The sequence below is a fragment of the Bidens hawaiensis genome, unplaced genomic scaffold (assembly GCF_021521415.1).
Source record: "Bidens hawaiensis isolate Kalapana, Puna unplaced genomic scaffold, B.hawaiensis_p1.1 tig00049151_1, whole genome shotgun sequence".
Lineage (NCBI taxonomy): Eukaryota > Viridiplantae > Streptophyta > Magnoliopsida > Asterales > Asteraceae > Bidens > Bidens hawaiensis.
Window position 1 is genome coordinate 90539 of NW_027498801.1, and position 15358 is coordinate 105896.

Here is a 15358-nt window from a genome sequence, read left to right on the forward strand (position 1 = left end):
TACCTTGACCACTTTACCATTGAATTCCACCATGGAAGAGAGTTTAGGAAATGTCTAGAAACTAAATACGAGGGGGGTATGATTACTATTGTCAACAAAGTAAATGCATACCAGTATTGGAGGTTGCTCGATGGTTTTGGGCTTGAATTAAGCTCTGCAGGGTTATAGAAAAAAAATGAATTAAACTGAACAATAAATTGACAAATTTTCAAACTTTGGACTGAAGTGACAAAAATATCAAACCACAGGGACTAAAATGACCATTAACTCAAACTAAAAAGGAGAAAGACAAAAATACCCCTAAACTAACGGCATAGATGGATGCCGTTAGACGATTGGGACGTAATTGGCTAATATTTAAAACTATGAGGACTAAATTGACAAAATTTCAAATTTTGGACTGAAATGGCGAAAGTAGCAAACCATAGAGACGAAAATGGCCATTAACTCTTTTTAATCAATTTCGATCTCAAGTACCTCACGAGCGGCTCGTTTGCTCACCTGTGAAATATTATGATCAGTTTTGAAGACGATGAATTCGAAGATGCTGGAGAAGGAACTGCTCTTTCTCTTATTGCAGATGCATTTGAAACATTATCGGATTCGATTAAAACAGGCAACATAAAGGATGGTTCGTTCGAACTGATCTTAAACCGTTTTGTGAGGTGTGTTCGTTGGTCTCTATACTGTTTGGATCACTCGGAATCGCTTTCAAATTCGCTGAAATGGAATACACATCCAAGGTTTGTTAAGTTCTTCATTCGTTAAAAACTTCGTATAATAAACGAGCTCGATATGTGGTTTCACTTATCGAGGTCGAGCTGGCTCACGAGCCTAAACGAGGTTTTTAATTATATAATTTTTATTTTATGTATTTATATAATAAACTGTTGATATCATGATATATATATATATATATATAAACAATGATAAAATTAATTAAATAATACATAATATATTATGCATAAATTTATAATTATTGTTATATATATAAATAATTGTAAGAATATATAAATAAAGTAATTAATAAATAAAAACCGAGTCGAGCCTGAGCCAAGCTTTTAAATATATATAATTTCTAATTGATATTATATTAATAATAAATATTAATATATGTGAATAATTGTAAAAATATATAAATAAAATAAATAATAAATAATAAACGAATCTAGCCTAGCTGAGCTCGAGCTTGACAAGCTACTCATGAGCCAAACTGGAGCTTTAAAAATGCACTTTTAAATGAGTCGAGGTCAATCTTGACAAACTACTTGCGACCCAAGCTTGAGCTCGCGTCCTCTTAAAGTAAAGCGAGCTTGGGCTCGGCTCGTTTGCACCCCTAGAGGTATTAGTCAGATTAGCTGAAATGGAATACACATCCCAGGCTTGTTCGTTTCTTCGTTGAATTCATCTGGATTCGTTAATAAAATCATGATTAATCAGCAAACGCTAGTTTAACGATCACCATTTGCTTATCCGGATTCGTTAATAAAATGTGTTCATTATTGTTACTTTCAGGTCAATGATCTTTTGGATGCATCAACTGTATATGGCACTTTGTGCAAAGTAATCGACTGCGATGTGAAAACCGACACAGTGCAGGCAGCTGAAAGCCTGACTCGCAAGCTTCGCAGAGTCAGACAAGGTTTAGATCTCATCCGAGAGCTGTTTCAGAACTTTTTGTCCACAGAGTATGCATTTTCTTATTTAGCATCATGTTCTACACATTATCATATATTATTTTCATGTATTAATATTATGGTGGTATTGTAATCATGCAGTGATTACTCATTGAAAGAAGCTGCTTCATCTGCTTATAAACAAGTGTGTGCGCCTTATCACACATGGGCGGTTAGGACTGCGGTTTCGGCTGGAATGTGTGCTCTTCCTACTAGAGACCAACTTTTGCTCAATCTTAATGAAACTGGTGAGCTAATCAGCTATAGTGTGTATGGGTCGGTTTTGGGCTCAAACGGAACCAAAAATCGGAAATTTGATTTTTGGGCGTTTGAAAACCGTTTGATTTTGGGGTTTTTGGTTTTGACAATGGGTTTGGTTAGGTTTCTGTGCTCTCGGTTTTACTATTTAGGCTTGAAAAGTTGAGTAAAAAAATGGCCCGAATTAATAAATTTAGGTTTAATGATTAATTGATTGTTACACATTTAAATCTGAAAATTTTGGGTTACACCATTTATTAAAGTTTTATAAGTTACTTAATATTGGTTTTTCTTAGTTTATTTTTGTTACAATCGGTTCGGGTTTTTTTTTTTTCAGTTTTTAGTTGATGCAAACCCGAAACTGAATTGAAAAATCAGTTTTTTAAGGAAAAATAGAACCGCATTGTCGATTGTTTTTTATTGGGTTTGGTTCCATCAGTTATTCAGTTTATGTTTGGTTTTTCCGGTTTTAGGATTTTCTTAAAAAAAGATAAAACCACACTGTCGGTTTTTTTATTGGGTTCGGTTCCGTCAGTTATTATGTTTGGTTTTTTCGGTTTTAGGTTTTTCTTAAAAAAATGTAAAACCAAACTGTCGTTTTGGTTCGGTTACGTCAGTTATCTTGGGTACATTTCGGTTATTTCAGTTTCGAGCAGGTTTTGGATTGAGTTTGAAAAATGCTTATTGGCTTATTGGTGTTTTCAAAAAGCCAATAAGTTAAAATGTGTTTGGCAATCATAAAGATCTTTTATATTCTAACTTTATGAGAGAGTTAAAAAGCAGTTTTCCAAAAGCCCCAAGTCCTGGCTTTTTATAATGGCTTTTTGAAAAACCAGTAAGCCAATAAACATTTTAACATTATGACAAAATCCAAGTTTCTTGTGAACAACATTTTAACATTATGATCATTGATGATGTGTTGCAGATGAATCGGCTGAGAATGAAATGAGAAGGTATATAAGCGCGTCACTTACGGTTATAAAGTATATCGATAATCTCTACACTTCAAGGGGGATCACATTGGATTGGTGATGTTGTTATACAAGATCTCTATGTTTATTTATGCTTTCAAGGTGTGTTTGTTGTTATTCTTTTTGTATATTGCTCATTCTTTACTAGGGTTAGTAAATTGTTTTAGAATTAATTAGCTAGATTCTGTATCACAATTTGACAATCATTATTATTACCCATATCTAATTATGGCTTTGGTTATTGCTTCTATTTGTTCATACTATGTTTGTTTTGCTCTTAATCGCGTGTAAACTTAGGGACGTACAAGTAGGGGTGTGCGTGGTGTGTTTCGGTGCGATTATTGACTAAAACTGAACCAAAAACCAAACTTTATGTTTTACGATTTTTTAAAACCGTTCGGTTTTTGGGTTCGGTTCGGTTTTGGAATCGGTTTTTTCGGTTTTGCTAATCGAGTCAAAACATTTTGGGCAAAAAAAAAACGCTTGACCTAAGATATTGAAATTGGGCATGCTATTTTTTTTTTCTTAAACTAGTGATTAATAGAATATTGAATATTAAAAGCTAAGAAAAAATACATTTAAAATCAAAAATCAAAAATCAAAACTAAAAGTACTAGTATTAATAGTTATTAACCATGTATAGCAACCAAATATATTTGTTATTAATTATATGTTAAAACTAAGCAACTGCTCGTCGGTAGATTTTGTTTTAATGTAAGCTATTATGGTTATTTCAATTTTTTGGTTATTTCGGTTTTTGCAAAAGTTCAAAACCGAACCGTCGGTATCTAATTCGGTTTGGTTTTTTCGGTTCCTTTTTTTTGGTTTTTCGGTTTCCATTCGGTTTTTTCAGTTTTGTGCACACCCTGTTATTAACCTTTTGTTTTGTTTGAAGAAAACACACACTTCACGATATACATATTAACTTATTTAAACCCAAAACAACCTCAATCCACTATTAATATTTAATAATATATGCGGATTTTTCAAACTTTAGGTGGCATTGGGATTGTAATATCCATATAAAGAGTGTTAGATGTTGGAATAAGTGGATTCGGAGAGAGGTGTGGACTCTGCGTCTTAACGAATTACCTCGAGTATAATTATCAAAAAAGTTTGCGAACTAAAATTAAGAGAAAAAAGCCCTTATCAGTTATCAAAATGTTTATTATTGAATTGGTTATAGTCCTTATCAAATACAAAATCAATGGAAGTGATGACACAAAATCGTATGATAAACTTGCAAGTGATGTTTTCTGAATTGGTCTGGCCAGTTGTTGGTCGGGCTAAATTTCGAAATACTTTTTTTCATATTTTCTCTTTCCGAAACTTAAGTTTTATCATTATTTTACTAATTCGTACTTCATATTTTGTTAAACCTTAAATCGGCGCCAAAATATGAAATAAATTCATATTTTTACACTAGCTGTGTATATATTTTTAATGTTTTATAAATTTGTTTTGACAATATCTGGTTTAAATAAGTATCATCTTCAAAAAGAAAATCCAATTTATTTTTAGATTAAATCTAATTTATTTTCAGATTGTGTGCAAAAGTTATGTAGCATTCCAATGAATATTTAAATGTTTTTTATTAAAAAAATAGGTATTACATAATCAATAAGAAACATGAGTTCCATGTATACAAATAATGTTCAAACAAAGTAACATATATGCTTTTTCCTAACATGACATCAAGTAGTCCAAAAGCAAGGCCAAAATTGTTGTGAAAGGTGACTTAACCTACTCATCTTTCTTTTCCTCAAGTTTTCCATCCTTATTCTTCCTTAAATTCAACCTTAAAAACCTTTCTAAATCCATGCAAACACGACAATCCTTACACGTGTGCATGCATACACACATACATACATATATAAAGTTTTATATTTCATAAGCTAACAGTTTATAAAAGATTTCCTACATACATAGATCATTCTTGTAATTAACGTTGGGGGCTAACACCGTCATATAACGATTCTTGAGACGTGATGGAAGGACAGGCAAGCATTCAATTTTCTTACAAACGTAGCTAATTTTGTCATTCGGATTAAGAAAATAGAAACAACAGACTAATTAACGTTCTTTTTCTGGTATGTCGTAATTTTGTAGATATGTTGCATGGTGATGAAGGTGAATCTTGATTGTAACTCATGTTGCAGAAAAATAAGGAGAAACATATTAAACATGAAAGGTAAATATTAGTTTTATGAACTAATTATAAAAACATTAATTTGAATTATATATTAATTCATACATTGTAATGAAGAAATAGAGAAACACTTGATTGAAAAACAACAAAACCGAGTTAGCGTTTGTGGGAGGTTTAAACCGGTGGACGTTGCCATAAAGTTGAGGAAAAAAATGAACCGTCGAGTTGAAATTCTTGAAATTGAAGAGATGCCGGTTCAACATGAACCAGAACCTGAAGTTCAATTCGCAAATCACTACAAATATTATTGAAATTCTTATAATGTGAATTATATGATGTAAATATATATTCATGTATGTACATATGTTGAATCGTGTTGACAATTGATGTCGATAAATCAAGTATAAAAGAAACACATGTACACCTGTATTATTTTAACGAACGATTTACTTTTCACAAAGAAAACGTAAATACTATATGAACAAAAAGAAATATGTTGCGGTTGTCCTAACCAAACCATAAACATCCTTACATGTCTTAAATAATCCAACAATTTTCATCTTGAAACATAAAAGTTTATTAGTTATATACAAAATAACTATTACGTGATACTAATAAAAATAGTAATCATATATATAGAGTTGAGAAAAACCGAACTATAACCGAAAACCAAATTGTTAACGGAAAAAACTAAAGAAAAATAACCATAACCTAAAAACCAATTGGTTATGGTTAAGTGAATCTTATTAACCGACCTTCCATAATGATTATCGTTGATGTGTCTCCGTTAATCCAGACCAAACTTAAGCTTGTTTGTTTGTGTTTTTTCAAATTTGACACCTCAATTTCCAACTTCAAACATTTAAAATCATGCTACAACGTTCTATAACCGAGCTTGGAACACCCAGACTCAAGCTTACAACCGTCATATTTTAGCTTCAAAACTTTATAACTGAACCTAGAACACCGTCGAAACCTATTCCAACAAAAAATAAAATAAAAATCAAACAAAAATACATTTGACAATAACTGAACTTAATCGAAACCAATGTTTTAAAAGTAGGTTTACAAGGCCGAGTACTTGCTCGCTACAAGGTATGTCGCCAAAGTGAGTTTCTATAACTCCACATAGTTAATAAGAATATGAATCGATCAAAGGTGGTCAACCTCATCCAACATCACATCTGGTATATGAACTTGGACCAAATCTAACTTATAAAAATAAAACATAATCCGTTATCCTATAATGTTAAAGAACAATATCATTTTTTAATTAATGATTAATAGATTTTAGAATTATATAGTATTTAAAAATATATTTCTTTTATTTATATTGATATGTAGTAAACTTATTGACATATATATAATATAAAAAACTATTTTTATATATTTACCATGCCCTAGACTTCTGATACTTTTCGAGTACTCCTGAGTATTCCGAGTACACCTAATTCCCCAGTCGGTCGTCTAGTACTGCCTAACTGGTTTTGCAACATTGATCGAAATCAACACAAACAATCTTATATAACCGAAACACGATTATTGTTAAGCTCTTGAAACCGAGCCGAACTAAACCGAGACCGATAATACACGTTATCTCATTGGCCCAATAGGCCAATACCAATAATGCAGCAATATATAACCCCTTCCTGATTCATTCAATCCTTCATCACCAGATTCATTCACCCCCAAAACCATCACCACGATTTCATATTATTATTATTATTATTATTATTATTATAACTACTACTCCAATTAACCAATCAATTCACCAAACCCTAACCCTAGCTTATCCAATTCCGCCATGGCAACCGACACCGAGGTACTCGAACCACGCAAGCACCACAGTACATCCGACGACGAATCCGAAGAACCGTCGAAGCGACGGAAGCACCGCCACCACCGCCGCCGCCGCCACCACCACCGGCATCACGGCCGGAAACACGAGGATGATGATAACGAAGATACGATAGATATGCATCCTCCTCTGGATAATCGGCCGGTGAATGATGATGATGATGATGATATGGAGGAAGGTGAGATTGTGGAGGATGATGATGATGTGGTGAAGAAGGTTCAGGAGTCTGATGCGGAGTCTGGAGAGATTAAATTGGTCTGTTTCTAAACCCTAGTTTATTGTTTTAACCTAATTTTTTAATTTGTGAAATTTAGGTTTTTTTTTTTTTTTTTTTTTTGCAATTAGTGTTGCTTGCTGAGGACTGATTAAGTGATTTGCTTGCTGGTTTGCTTGATAAATTTGTTAAATTATAGTCATATTAGTTTTTTTTTGCAATTAGCTTTGGTTGCTGAGAAATTGATAGGAATTTGGCTGAGAATTTTGTAGGAATTTAATGTGGTAGTGGACTGATTTAGAGATTTGGTTGCTTATTAGTTTGATAAGTTTGTTAAAGCTAGTTTGATTGAGTCGAATTAGGGGGCTTTTAGTGATTTGCTTAATAAGTTTGTTAAATTTTAGTGAAATTAGTTTTTTTTTTTTTTGGCAATCAGCTTTGGTTGCTGAGAAATTGATAGGAATTTGGTTGAGAAATTTGTAGGGATTTGATGTAGTACTGGACTGATTTAGAAATTTGGTTGCTTTTTAGTTTGATAAAGTTTGTTTGATTTGAGTCGAATTAGGGGGCTTTTAGTAAATGCTTTTGGTTGCTGAGAATTTGATAGGGATTTGATGTTGCAGTAGGCTAATTTCGTGATTTGCATGCTGTCTTGTCTGATAAAAGTGTTAAAAGTTAGTTTGATCGAGTCGAATTAGGGATTTTTTGCAACTAGTGTTGGTTGCTGAGAAATTGATAGGAATTTGATGTTGCAGTGTACTAATTTAGTGATTTGGTTGCTGTTTTGTTTGATAAATTTGTTAAAGTTAACTTGATTGAGTCAAATTAGTGTTTTTTTTTCCAATTAGTGTTGGTTGCTTAGAAATTGATGGGAATTTGATATGGCAGTGGATTTATTTACTAATTTGCTTGCTGTTTTGTCTGATAGATTTGTTAAAGTTAGTTTGATCAAGTTGAATTAGGTTTTTTTTTATGTAGTTAGTGTTGGTTACTGAGAAATTGATAGGGACTTAATTTTGCAGTGGACTAATTTAGTGATTTGCTTATTGGTTTGTTTGATTAATTAGTTTAGTTAATTTGATCGAGTCAAATTTGGGCTTTTTTGATAAATTTGTTAAAAAGAAAATTTTTTCGAGTCGAATTAGGTTTTTTCTTTCAATTTCAAAATTACTCTTGGTTTATGATTAATTGATAGGGATTTGATGTGGCAGTGGACTAATATAGTAATTTGTTTGCTGTTTTGTTTGATAAATATTGTTTTAAGTTAATCTGATCAAGTCAAATCAGGGTTTTGGTTTCTCAGCAGCCATGCATATTTCAAATTTACTGTTTAATATCTTACGGTTTGGTTTGCAATTTAATTATACAAAATTTGCAGTGGCAGCTGCAACAAAGATGTTGGTTTTCTGTTTTTTTCTTCAATGTTATTGTTTGTTTTATATGGAGTCTTTGGTTTTGGGGTACTTACATATGTTTTAAGATCATGTTTGCGGCACACAGAAATGTGAAATGATTCTGAAAAGGAGATATGCACTCCACCTCCAGTTACATCTATTTTCTGGGCCACGGTTTAAAATTTTAGGCGTACTATGAAGACTACTGGTGATTTTCAACTGATTTGTAAGAACTGGTGACATGTTTTTCGTTTTTTACTTTCTTTTTTTATCTTAGTGTGCTGTCTAACTTTAGTCTTAATAGGACTCTTTTAACATGTTGCATACTTGCATTCATGGTTTGTTTTGGTACTTAATCAGTTAATCCTTGCAGGAAGTTCATGGTGATATGTTAGAGCCCAATCATAGTCTTTGCTTGCCTGTAGATGATGAGAGTAACGTCTCTAAGACTAAGGAGCATAATGATAATGGGCATATGACAACTGAGTCAAAAAAGGATAGTGGTAGCAGAAAGAGTTATTATGATGATGACTATAAGACGAGAGACCACAAAAAACCTCATAATGAAGACTATGCAAAAGCTCATAAAGATTCATCAAGCAGGCACGTGCATGAGAGAAGTCGGGACGACGTTGCTACAAGTAGGGCTCGTTCTAGGTCTCATGACCAGAGCAGGGCCCGTTCTAGGTCTCGATCTCAGAGCATTTCTCATGGGGCATCTCGACATGAGAAACACAATGAGGATGTTGATTATTACAGAAGCAAGAAATCAAGCGGGAATGGTGGCAATGAAAGAAAAAGTGCACTCGTGAAAGATTACAGACACGGGAGTCGAGATCTGGTTAAGGATAAAGAAAGAGAACGTAGTTCTAGTCGCAGCAGACATAGTCGTGATACAGATAGGGATAGAGATAGAGATAGATACAGGGAGAGGGATTTGAAAGAGTTTGAGAGGGAGAGAATGAGAAAAGAGAGAGAAAGGGAAAGGGAAAGAGAAAAGGAGAGGGAGAGAGAAAGGGAAAGGGGGAGGGATAGAGATAGGGGCAGGGACATGAGAGATAGGGGAAGGCGGGACCGGGATCTGGAACGTGACATAGATTTGGAGAGAGATAGTAGTAGAAATAGAAGAAGCTATAACTACAATGACGGTGATCGTGACAGGAACAATGATTACAAACACCATAGACATGAAGAAACCGACTACAAAGATAAACCTAGGAAATATGATCGACAAAGAGATGATAGTCCTAAAGCTGTAGATGCAGATTCTGATGCTGAGAAGATTAAAAGGTATTGCTTTTATTACATTTTTATTTTATTAGTTAATGTTCTGAAATATAATTTGCTTGTAGAGAGGAGGTTGATGAAGAGGTGTATCAAGAAAGTAGTGGTTTGCAAATTGAGGAGGAGGATGAAGAAGAAGATCTGAACAGAATAAAGGCGGAGAGTAGAAGGCGTATTCAAGCAGTTCTTGAAAAGTTTAATAAGACCAAGCAAGTGCAGGAGCAGAAAGAGCCTCAGTTAGCGGATGAAGGTGAGTCTTTTTCTTGACCTGTGTTGAAATATGACAATTGTTGTTTAATTTATATTCATTTCACATTAATATTTATTGCATGTTACAGCTAAAGAAAATGTGCAAGAGCCTGTAAAGTCAGGAGAAGGATCTGATACTAACACTGGTGACACACCGTTTTCTGTGGGGAGATCGCCGCCACAAAATGGTAATTCTGGCGTTCAGAGGACCTCTGGTACTGGCGGTCTGGGAGAGGGTACTCCAAAGGTGGTTTTTATTTTTGTAGCTTATGATATAAGTAAATTCTCAATGTGTACTTATTTATGTTTAAATGAATTTTATAGAGTGAGAGATCAAACGATGATATATTTGGAGATTCTCCACCTCGAGCACGTGAAACAGTAAGTTATATACATTTTTTGAATTCCTTACAGTTTTGAAACGTTTCAATTAATGACTTTGGTTTTTTTGAAACACACAGAATGAGAGATCAAATGACATGTTCTCTGATGATATATTTGGTGAATCACCAGCTGGAGTGCGGAAAACTGTAAGTCTCAGGATACAATTTTCTTTAACACATGCATATATTTTATTAACATTTAATAAAAGGTTAAAAATATTTATGCTTGCAGGGGAAAGGTGACGGTTTGACAATTCAGAGAAGTGGTCTTCAGGATAACTGGGATGATGCAGAAGGTTACTACAGTAAGTATCGTATGTTATAAATTATAATATTGTATTTATCATTTTAGGACTAAAATCAACATTATGTTTTCCCTGCAGGTTATCGTTTTGGGGAAATACTCGATAGCAGATATGAAGTGATTGCTGCTCATGGTAAAGGTGTCTTTTCAACAGTGGTTCGTGCTAAAGATCTCAAAGCTGGACCTAACGATCCAGAAGAAGTAGCTATAAAAATTATACGCAACAATGATAAAATGTAAGCAATGATCAAATTCATAATATTTATATCTGATTAAAGCTAACATTTTTATTTGTTTGTATGGTTTAAACAGGTATAAAGCTGGATTAGAAGAGTTGGTGATATTGAAGAAATTAGTTGGTGCTGATTTGGAAGACAGACGGCATTGCGTTCGGTTTCTTTCTAGTTTCAAGTACCGGAACCATCTTTGTTTAGTTTTTGAATCTCTTCATATGAATCTTCGTGAAGTATTAAAGAAATTTGGTCGTAATATTGGTCTTAAACTAACTGCTGTAAGGGCTTATGGAAAACAGCTTTTCATTGCTCTAAAACATCTCAGAAACTGTGGGGTCCTTCATACCGACATCAAGCCTGATAACATGCTGGTTAGTACTTTCTTTTATGTTTTATCTATCGTTTTTTGTTATCTTTAGACCTGTAAATGCACCGAACAAACACAGATGGGCTTTTTTCCGTCTTTGTTTGTTTTAACTTTGACCAAATAAACGAATGAACATGAACACTTATTGCTAATTCCACAATAAAAACTTGATTTCATGAATTAAAACCCTAGTTATATTTAAAAAACTTTCTACTACCTTATCGGTAGACACGAAATATCGGGCGCTATTTCATTGCTATCGCTACATAGCGTATAGGCAGCTCGTTGCTATCAACCGTTATGGTTCATGTTTCTTTATTTATTTAAATGAACAAAAAATAGCATGACTGTTTGTTTATTAAATGAATGAACATAAACAAGCTTCCTGCTGGACGGTTGCTTACCGTTCGGTTTGTTTACAGGCCTGGTTTTATTATAATGTTGTAGGCATATTCTAACTCAGTATGTTTATCAGGTCAATGATGCGAAAAATGTTCTAAAGCTTTGTGACTTTGGGAACGCGATGTTTGCTGGGAAGAATGAGATCACGCCGTATCTTGTGAGCCGGTTTTATCGTGCCCCTGAAATTAGTAAGCACTATAAATTTGACAGTTTATTATTATATTCTGGACAGAATTACAGAAATTGTCTTTTATGTTTGTAGCAAATTTCAGTAGTTGTCCTTTATCTTTAAAAGTAACATAAATTGTACTTTACGTTTCGAAGTGTTACATTGTTTGTCCTTTTGGCCTAACCCAGTTAGTTTTTCTCGTTAAGTTAGGTCATGTGCGTTGCACATGAGGGCAAATTCGTCAATTTACCTATTTAATTATAAACATTTTAAAAAAACAAAAAACCAAATATATATATATATATTTATTTAATATAACCCACCCAACCCCCCCCCCCTCCCCTTCTTCTTCCTCCCTTCTTGCCACCAAACTCCCTCTCCGGCGACCCACCGCCGCCGCCTTCTTCTCTGACAACAAAGACCACCATTCCCGTAAACCACCACCAAACAACCACCATTCCCGTTAACCCTGACCACCACAACCACCACTGTACCTTTGCAACTGACACAACCACCGTTTGATTCACCCTCCCATTTATCGTCTCTATCACCACCACACCCAACCACGTCCGCTATAACATAATTCCACCATCATTCACACCTACATCGGAACCCTAAAACCCGCCGCCGGTAGATCTGCCTTCTGCATAAAGACGAGAGCAGAAGGCAGAAAGACCACCATCCAATAATAATCGACAGTCTCCTGATCCGTAAGATAGAAAGCACCGCCTCCTCGAACATCAACAATGGTGAAATTAATGGAGAGAGGCTGCATCCCTGAGATCCTTGCAGAAGGGCCGCCTTCTCGGGTCACTAGGAAACATGATGTTGAAACTTCGTTGTCGGAGAAGACGGTGGCGGCGGTGGCTTGCCGGAGAGGGAGTTTGGTGGCAGGAAGGGAGGAAGAAGAAGGGGAGGGGGGGGGGTTGGGTGGGTTATATTAAATAAATATTTGGTTTTTTGTTTTTTTAAAATGTTTATAATTAAATAGGTAAATTGACGAATTTGCCCTCATGTGCAACGCACATGACCTAACTTAACGAGAAAAACTAACTGGGTTAGGCCAAAAGGACAAACAATGTAACACTTCGAAACGTAAAGTACAATTTATGTTACTTTTAAAGATAAAGTACAACTACTGAAATTTGCTACAAATATAAAGGATAATTTCTGTAATTCTGTCTTATATTCTGATATGCGGTTTGTTGACTAGTTAAACTTTGTATTATGCAGTTTTAGGGTTGACTTATGATCATCCTGTTGATATGTGGTCTGTTGGTTGCTGTTTGTTTGAGCTTTATACTGGGAAAGTTTTATTTCCGGGTGCTACAAACAACGATATGCTTCGCCTTCACATGGAACTTAAAGGTTCCTTCCCTAAAAAGATGCTTCGCAAGGTACTTTGTGTATATTTTCTACAAATTTTTTGTATAACAAATATTATGTGTGTTTAATTGTCTTTTGGCCACTTTAATTGTAGGGTGCATTCACAGAACAGCATTTTGATCAAGATCTTAACTTTGTTTCCTTAGAAGAGGACCCTGTTACCAAGAAGGTAAATACAATAAACAAATAATATTTTTTTATCTATGTTGCTTTTTTTTGGTAATATAAACTTGGTGCTTAATTGAATTTTCAGACTGTAAAGAGGCTGGTTAACATGAAGGCAAAAGACATTGGTTCAATCGTTATGAGCTCACCTGGGGAGGATCCAAAGATGATAGCCAACTTTAAGGATCTTTTAGAGAAGATATTTATATTAGATCCCGATAAGAGGCTGACTGTGCAGCAGGCTCTGAGTCATCCATTCATCACGGGCAAGTGATAATGATGCTGACTGAGAGAGACACAACAATTGCGTTTTATCAATTATGATCTTTATTTTGTTTCATTCTCTAATCATTGAGCATTTATCTGTCTTTATCTTTATGTGACGGCTTAAGAAGTTTGGATTCAGTTCCTCCTGACATGGCCCAAGTTGACAGATGACTTCGTGGCAGTGCATTGTGTTCTGTTCTATTGTAAGATAACTCGCCATCTGGCGTTTTCTTCTCTTGTATTCATTTCTGATGGTGACCATTAAGGAATAACTTGTTTCATGTTTGTTTTTCTTCGCTTTACTTTGTATATTGAACATTAGCTCTTTCTTTATACTATCTGGATGATGGTAGAACTCTTGTTTTTTGTTTGTATGCACAAAATACTTTTTAAGTGCTTTCGTTCTATGATCTGTTGTTCATCTTTTTGATGAGTGTTTAATATTCTAAAGATTTTGTGAGTCTAACTTGTTTTTTGGTTCAGGAAGCTTCCAGTGCTATGACGCCACCTGGCAGTGCTTTAGATGTTTAATGGCACTCTGTAGAAGGTATCTTGGTTTTGTCTGTTTGGAGTTTCTTATTGTGACAAGTAGAATAATAATACAGATGGGCTAGTGCCGTGTCTTTTTTTTTAGTTTAATGTGTGCTTATTTAGAGATCAAATAGGTTGTTACCAAATCTGTATTCTAACGAATCTCTGTTCCACCTGATTCATGGTTCTGGTCACTCTGGATGTTCATGCATGGAGGCGTTTGTGCTGAAGCAATGAAGCATGAATACATTCAGTAAGCAATTCTGTCTTCTTTTGTTGTTTTCATACTAGAGATGGCTATTTGTTCTGACCTTGTTTTCTAATCTTGTCATTAGGGTAAGGTGTGTCGGCTTCTTCAACTTTTGTAAGTATAGATGTCCCATTGTGACACATTCTGCATCGCGTTTTAGGATCTTATAGTGAATGCATGATTTAGTCGATAGAAGATGCTAGTTGAGTTTGCCTTTTTAAAGTTTACTAGAGGTCGCAAAGCAGGTGGGTCGGGTTGGGCTCTTTTAGAAAGGACCAGGTCAAAACTCGGTTTGGTTAACATGTTTTTTTTTCAAAGAACCCAGCATTTAAAACATCACCATGTTTTTTTAAGTAGGTTTTGAAGTTTGTAAAAGGTATGTTTTTTTTGTATTTATTGAATCGTTTAGGTATTTTTATTGATCACATATAGGTTTTAGTAAATAATAAATTATTTTTTTTTAGGAAACTTTAAATTTTAGGTTCAACTTTTTAAGAAAGTGGCTGCTGGTATAAATGTCTCAAATAACAACTAATGATCTGCAAGTGTGTAACCTGTTCAACCCGTTAGAAGCTGTTAACAAACTGGAAGTATGCTATTTTTTGCGGTAATCGATTAAAAATGGAAGCAGGGTGCTAACGGCTAGCATGTTTAGGGTGCTAACACGTGAAAATTTCTACTTGAAAGTTTCAGTTTTTACTATTAAAGCACTTGCTTGTCACTTGTTAGTCTTTTATTATATTATATCTTGGAAAATCCACATGGTTATAACTTACAAAAACTGTGTCTATTGGGGTAAATTGGTAATTTGTGTGCCTGGTCGGTAAGCTTTTTAGAGTTCCAGCCTC

General features: G+C 34.4%; 1 protein-coding gene and 1 pseudogene across 2 annotated transcripts; both read left to right on the forward strand.

Annotated features, from left to right (window-relative positions):
* Positions 1-495: 495 nt before the first annotated feature.
* Positions 496-3126, forward strand: LOC143597864 (ACD11 homolog protein-like; annotated as a pseudogene). The gene is made up of 4 exons (XR_013147008.1): positions 496-743; positions 1516-1688; positions 1779-1924; positions 2860-3126. The product of XR_013147008.1 is annotated as an ACD11 homolog protein-like (transcript).
* Positions 3127-6840: 3714 nt separating this feature from the next.
* On the forward strand, positions 6841-14643 carry LOC143597869 (uncharacterized). The gene is made up of 15 exons (XM_077076247.1): positions 6841-7167; positions 8894-9810; positions 9873-10054; positions 10143-10300; positions 10378-10434; positions 10515-10583; positions 10669-10741; positions 10820-10976; positions 11053-11344; positions 11816-11930; positions 13145-13308; positions 13392-13466; positions 13551-13932; positions 14213-14513; positions 14596-14643. The coding sequence occupies exons 1-13, from the start codon at positions 6859-6861 to the stop codon at positions 13734-13736; spliced, it is 2754 nt and encodes a 917-aa protein (XP_076932362.1). The 5' UTR covers positions 6841-6858; the 3' UTR covers positions 13737-13932; positions 14213-14513; positions 14596-14643.
* Positions 14644-15358: the final 715 nt, after the last annotated feature.

What these genes read in the sequence shown, in the direction of transcription:
- LOC143597869 (XM_077076247.1), top strand. Translation starts at nt 6,859, where the DNA reads ATGGCAACCGACACCGAGGTACTCGAACCACGCAAGCACCACAGTACA. An exon ending in TGATGCAGAAGGTTACTACA is followed by an intron (nt 10,742 to 10,819) that starts GTAAGTATCGTA and finishes TTTTCCCTGCAG; the next exon opens with GTTATCGTTTTGGGGAAATA. An exon ending in TTATCGTGCCCCTGAAATTA is followed by an intron (nt 11,931 to 13,144) that starts GTAAGCACTATA and finishes TGTATTATGCAG; the next exon opens with TTTTAGGGTTGACTTATGAT.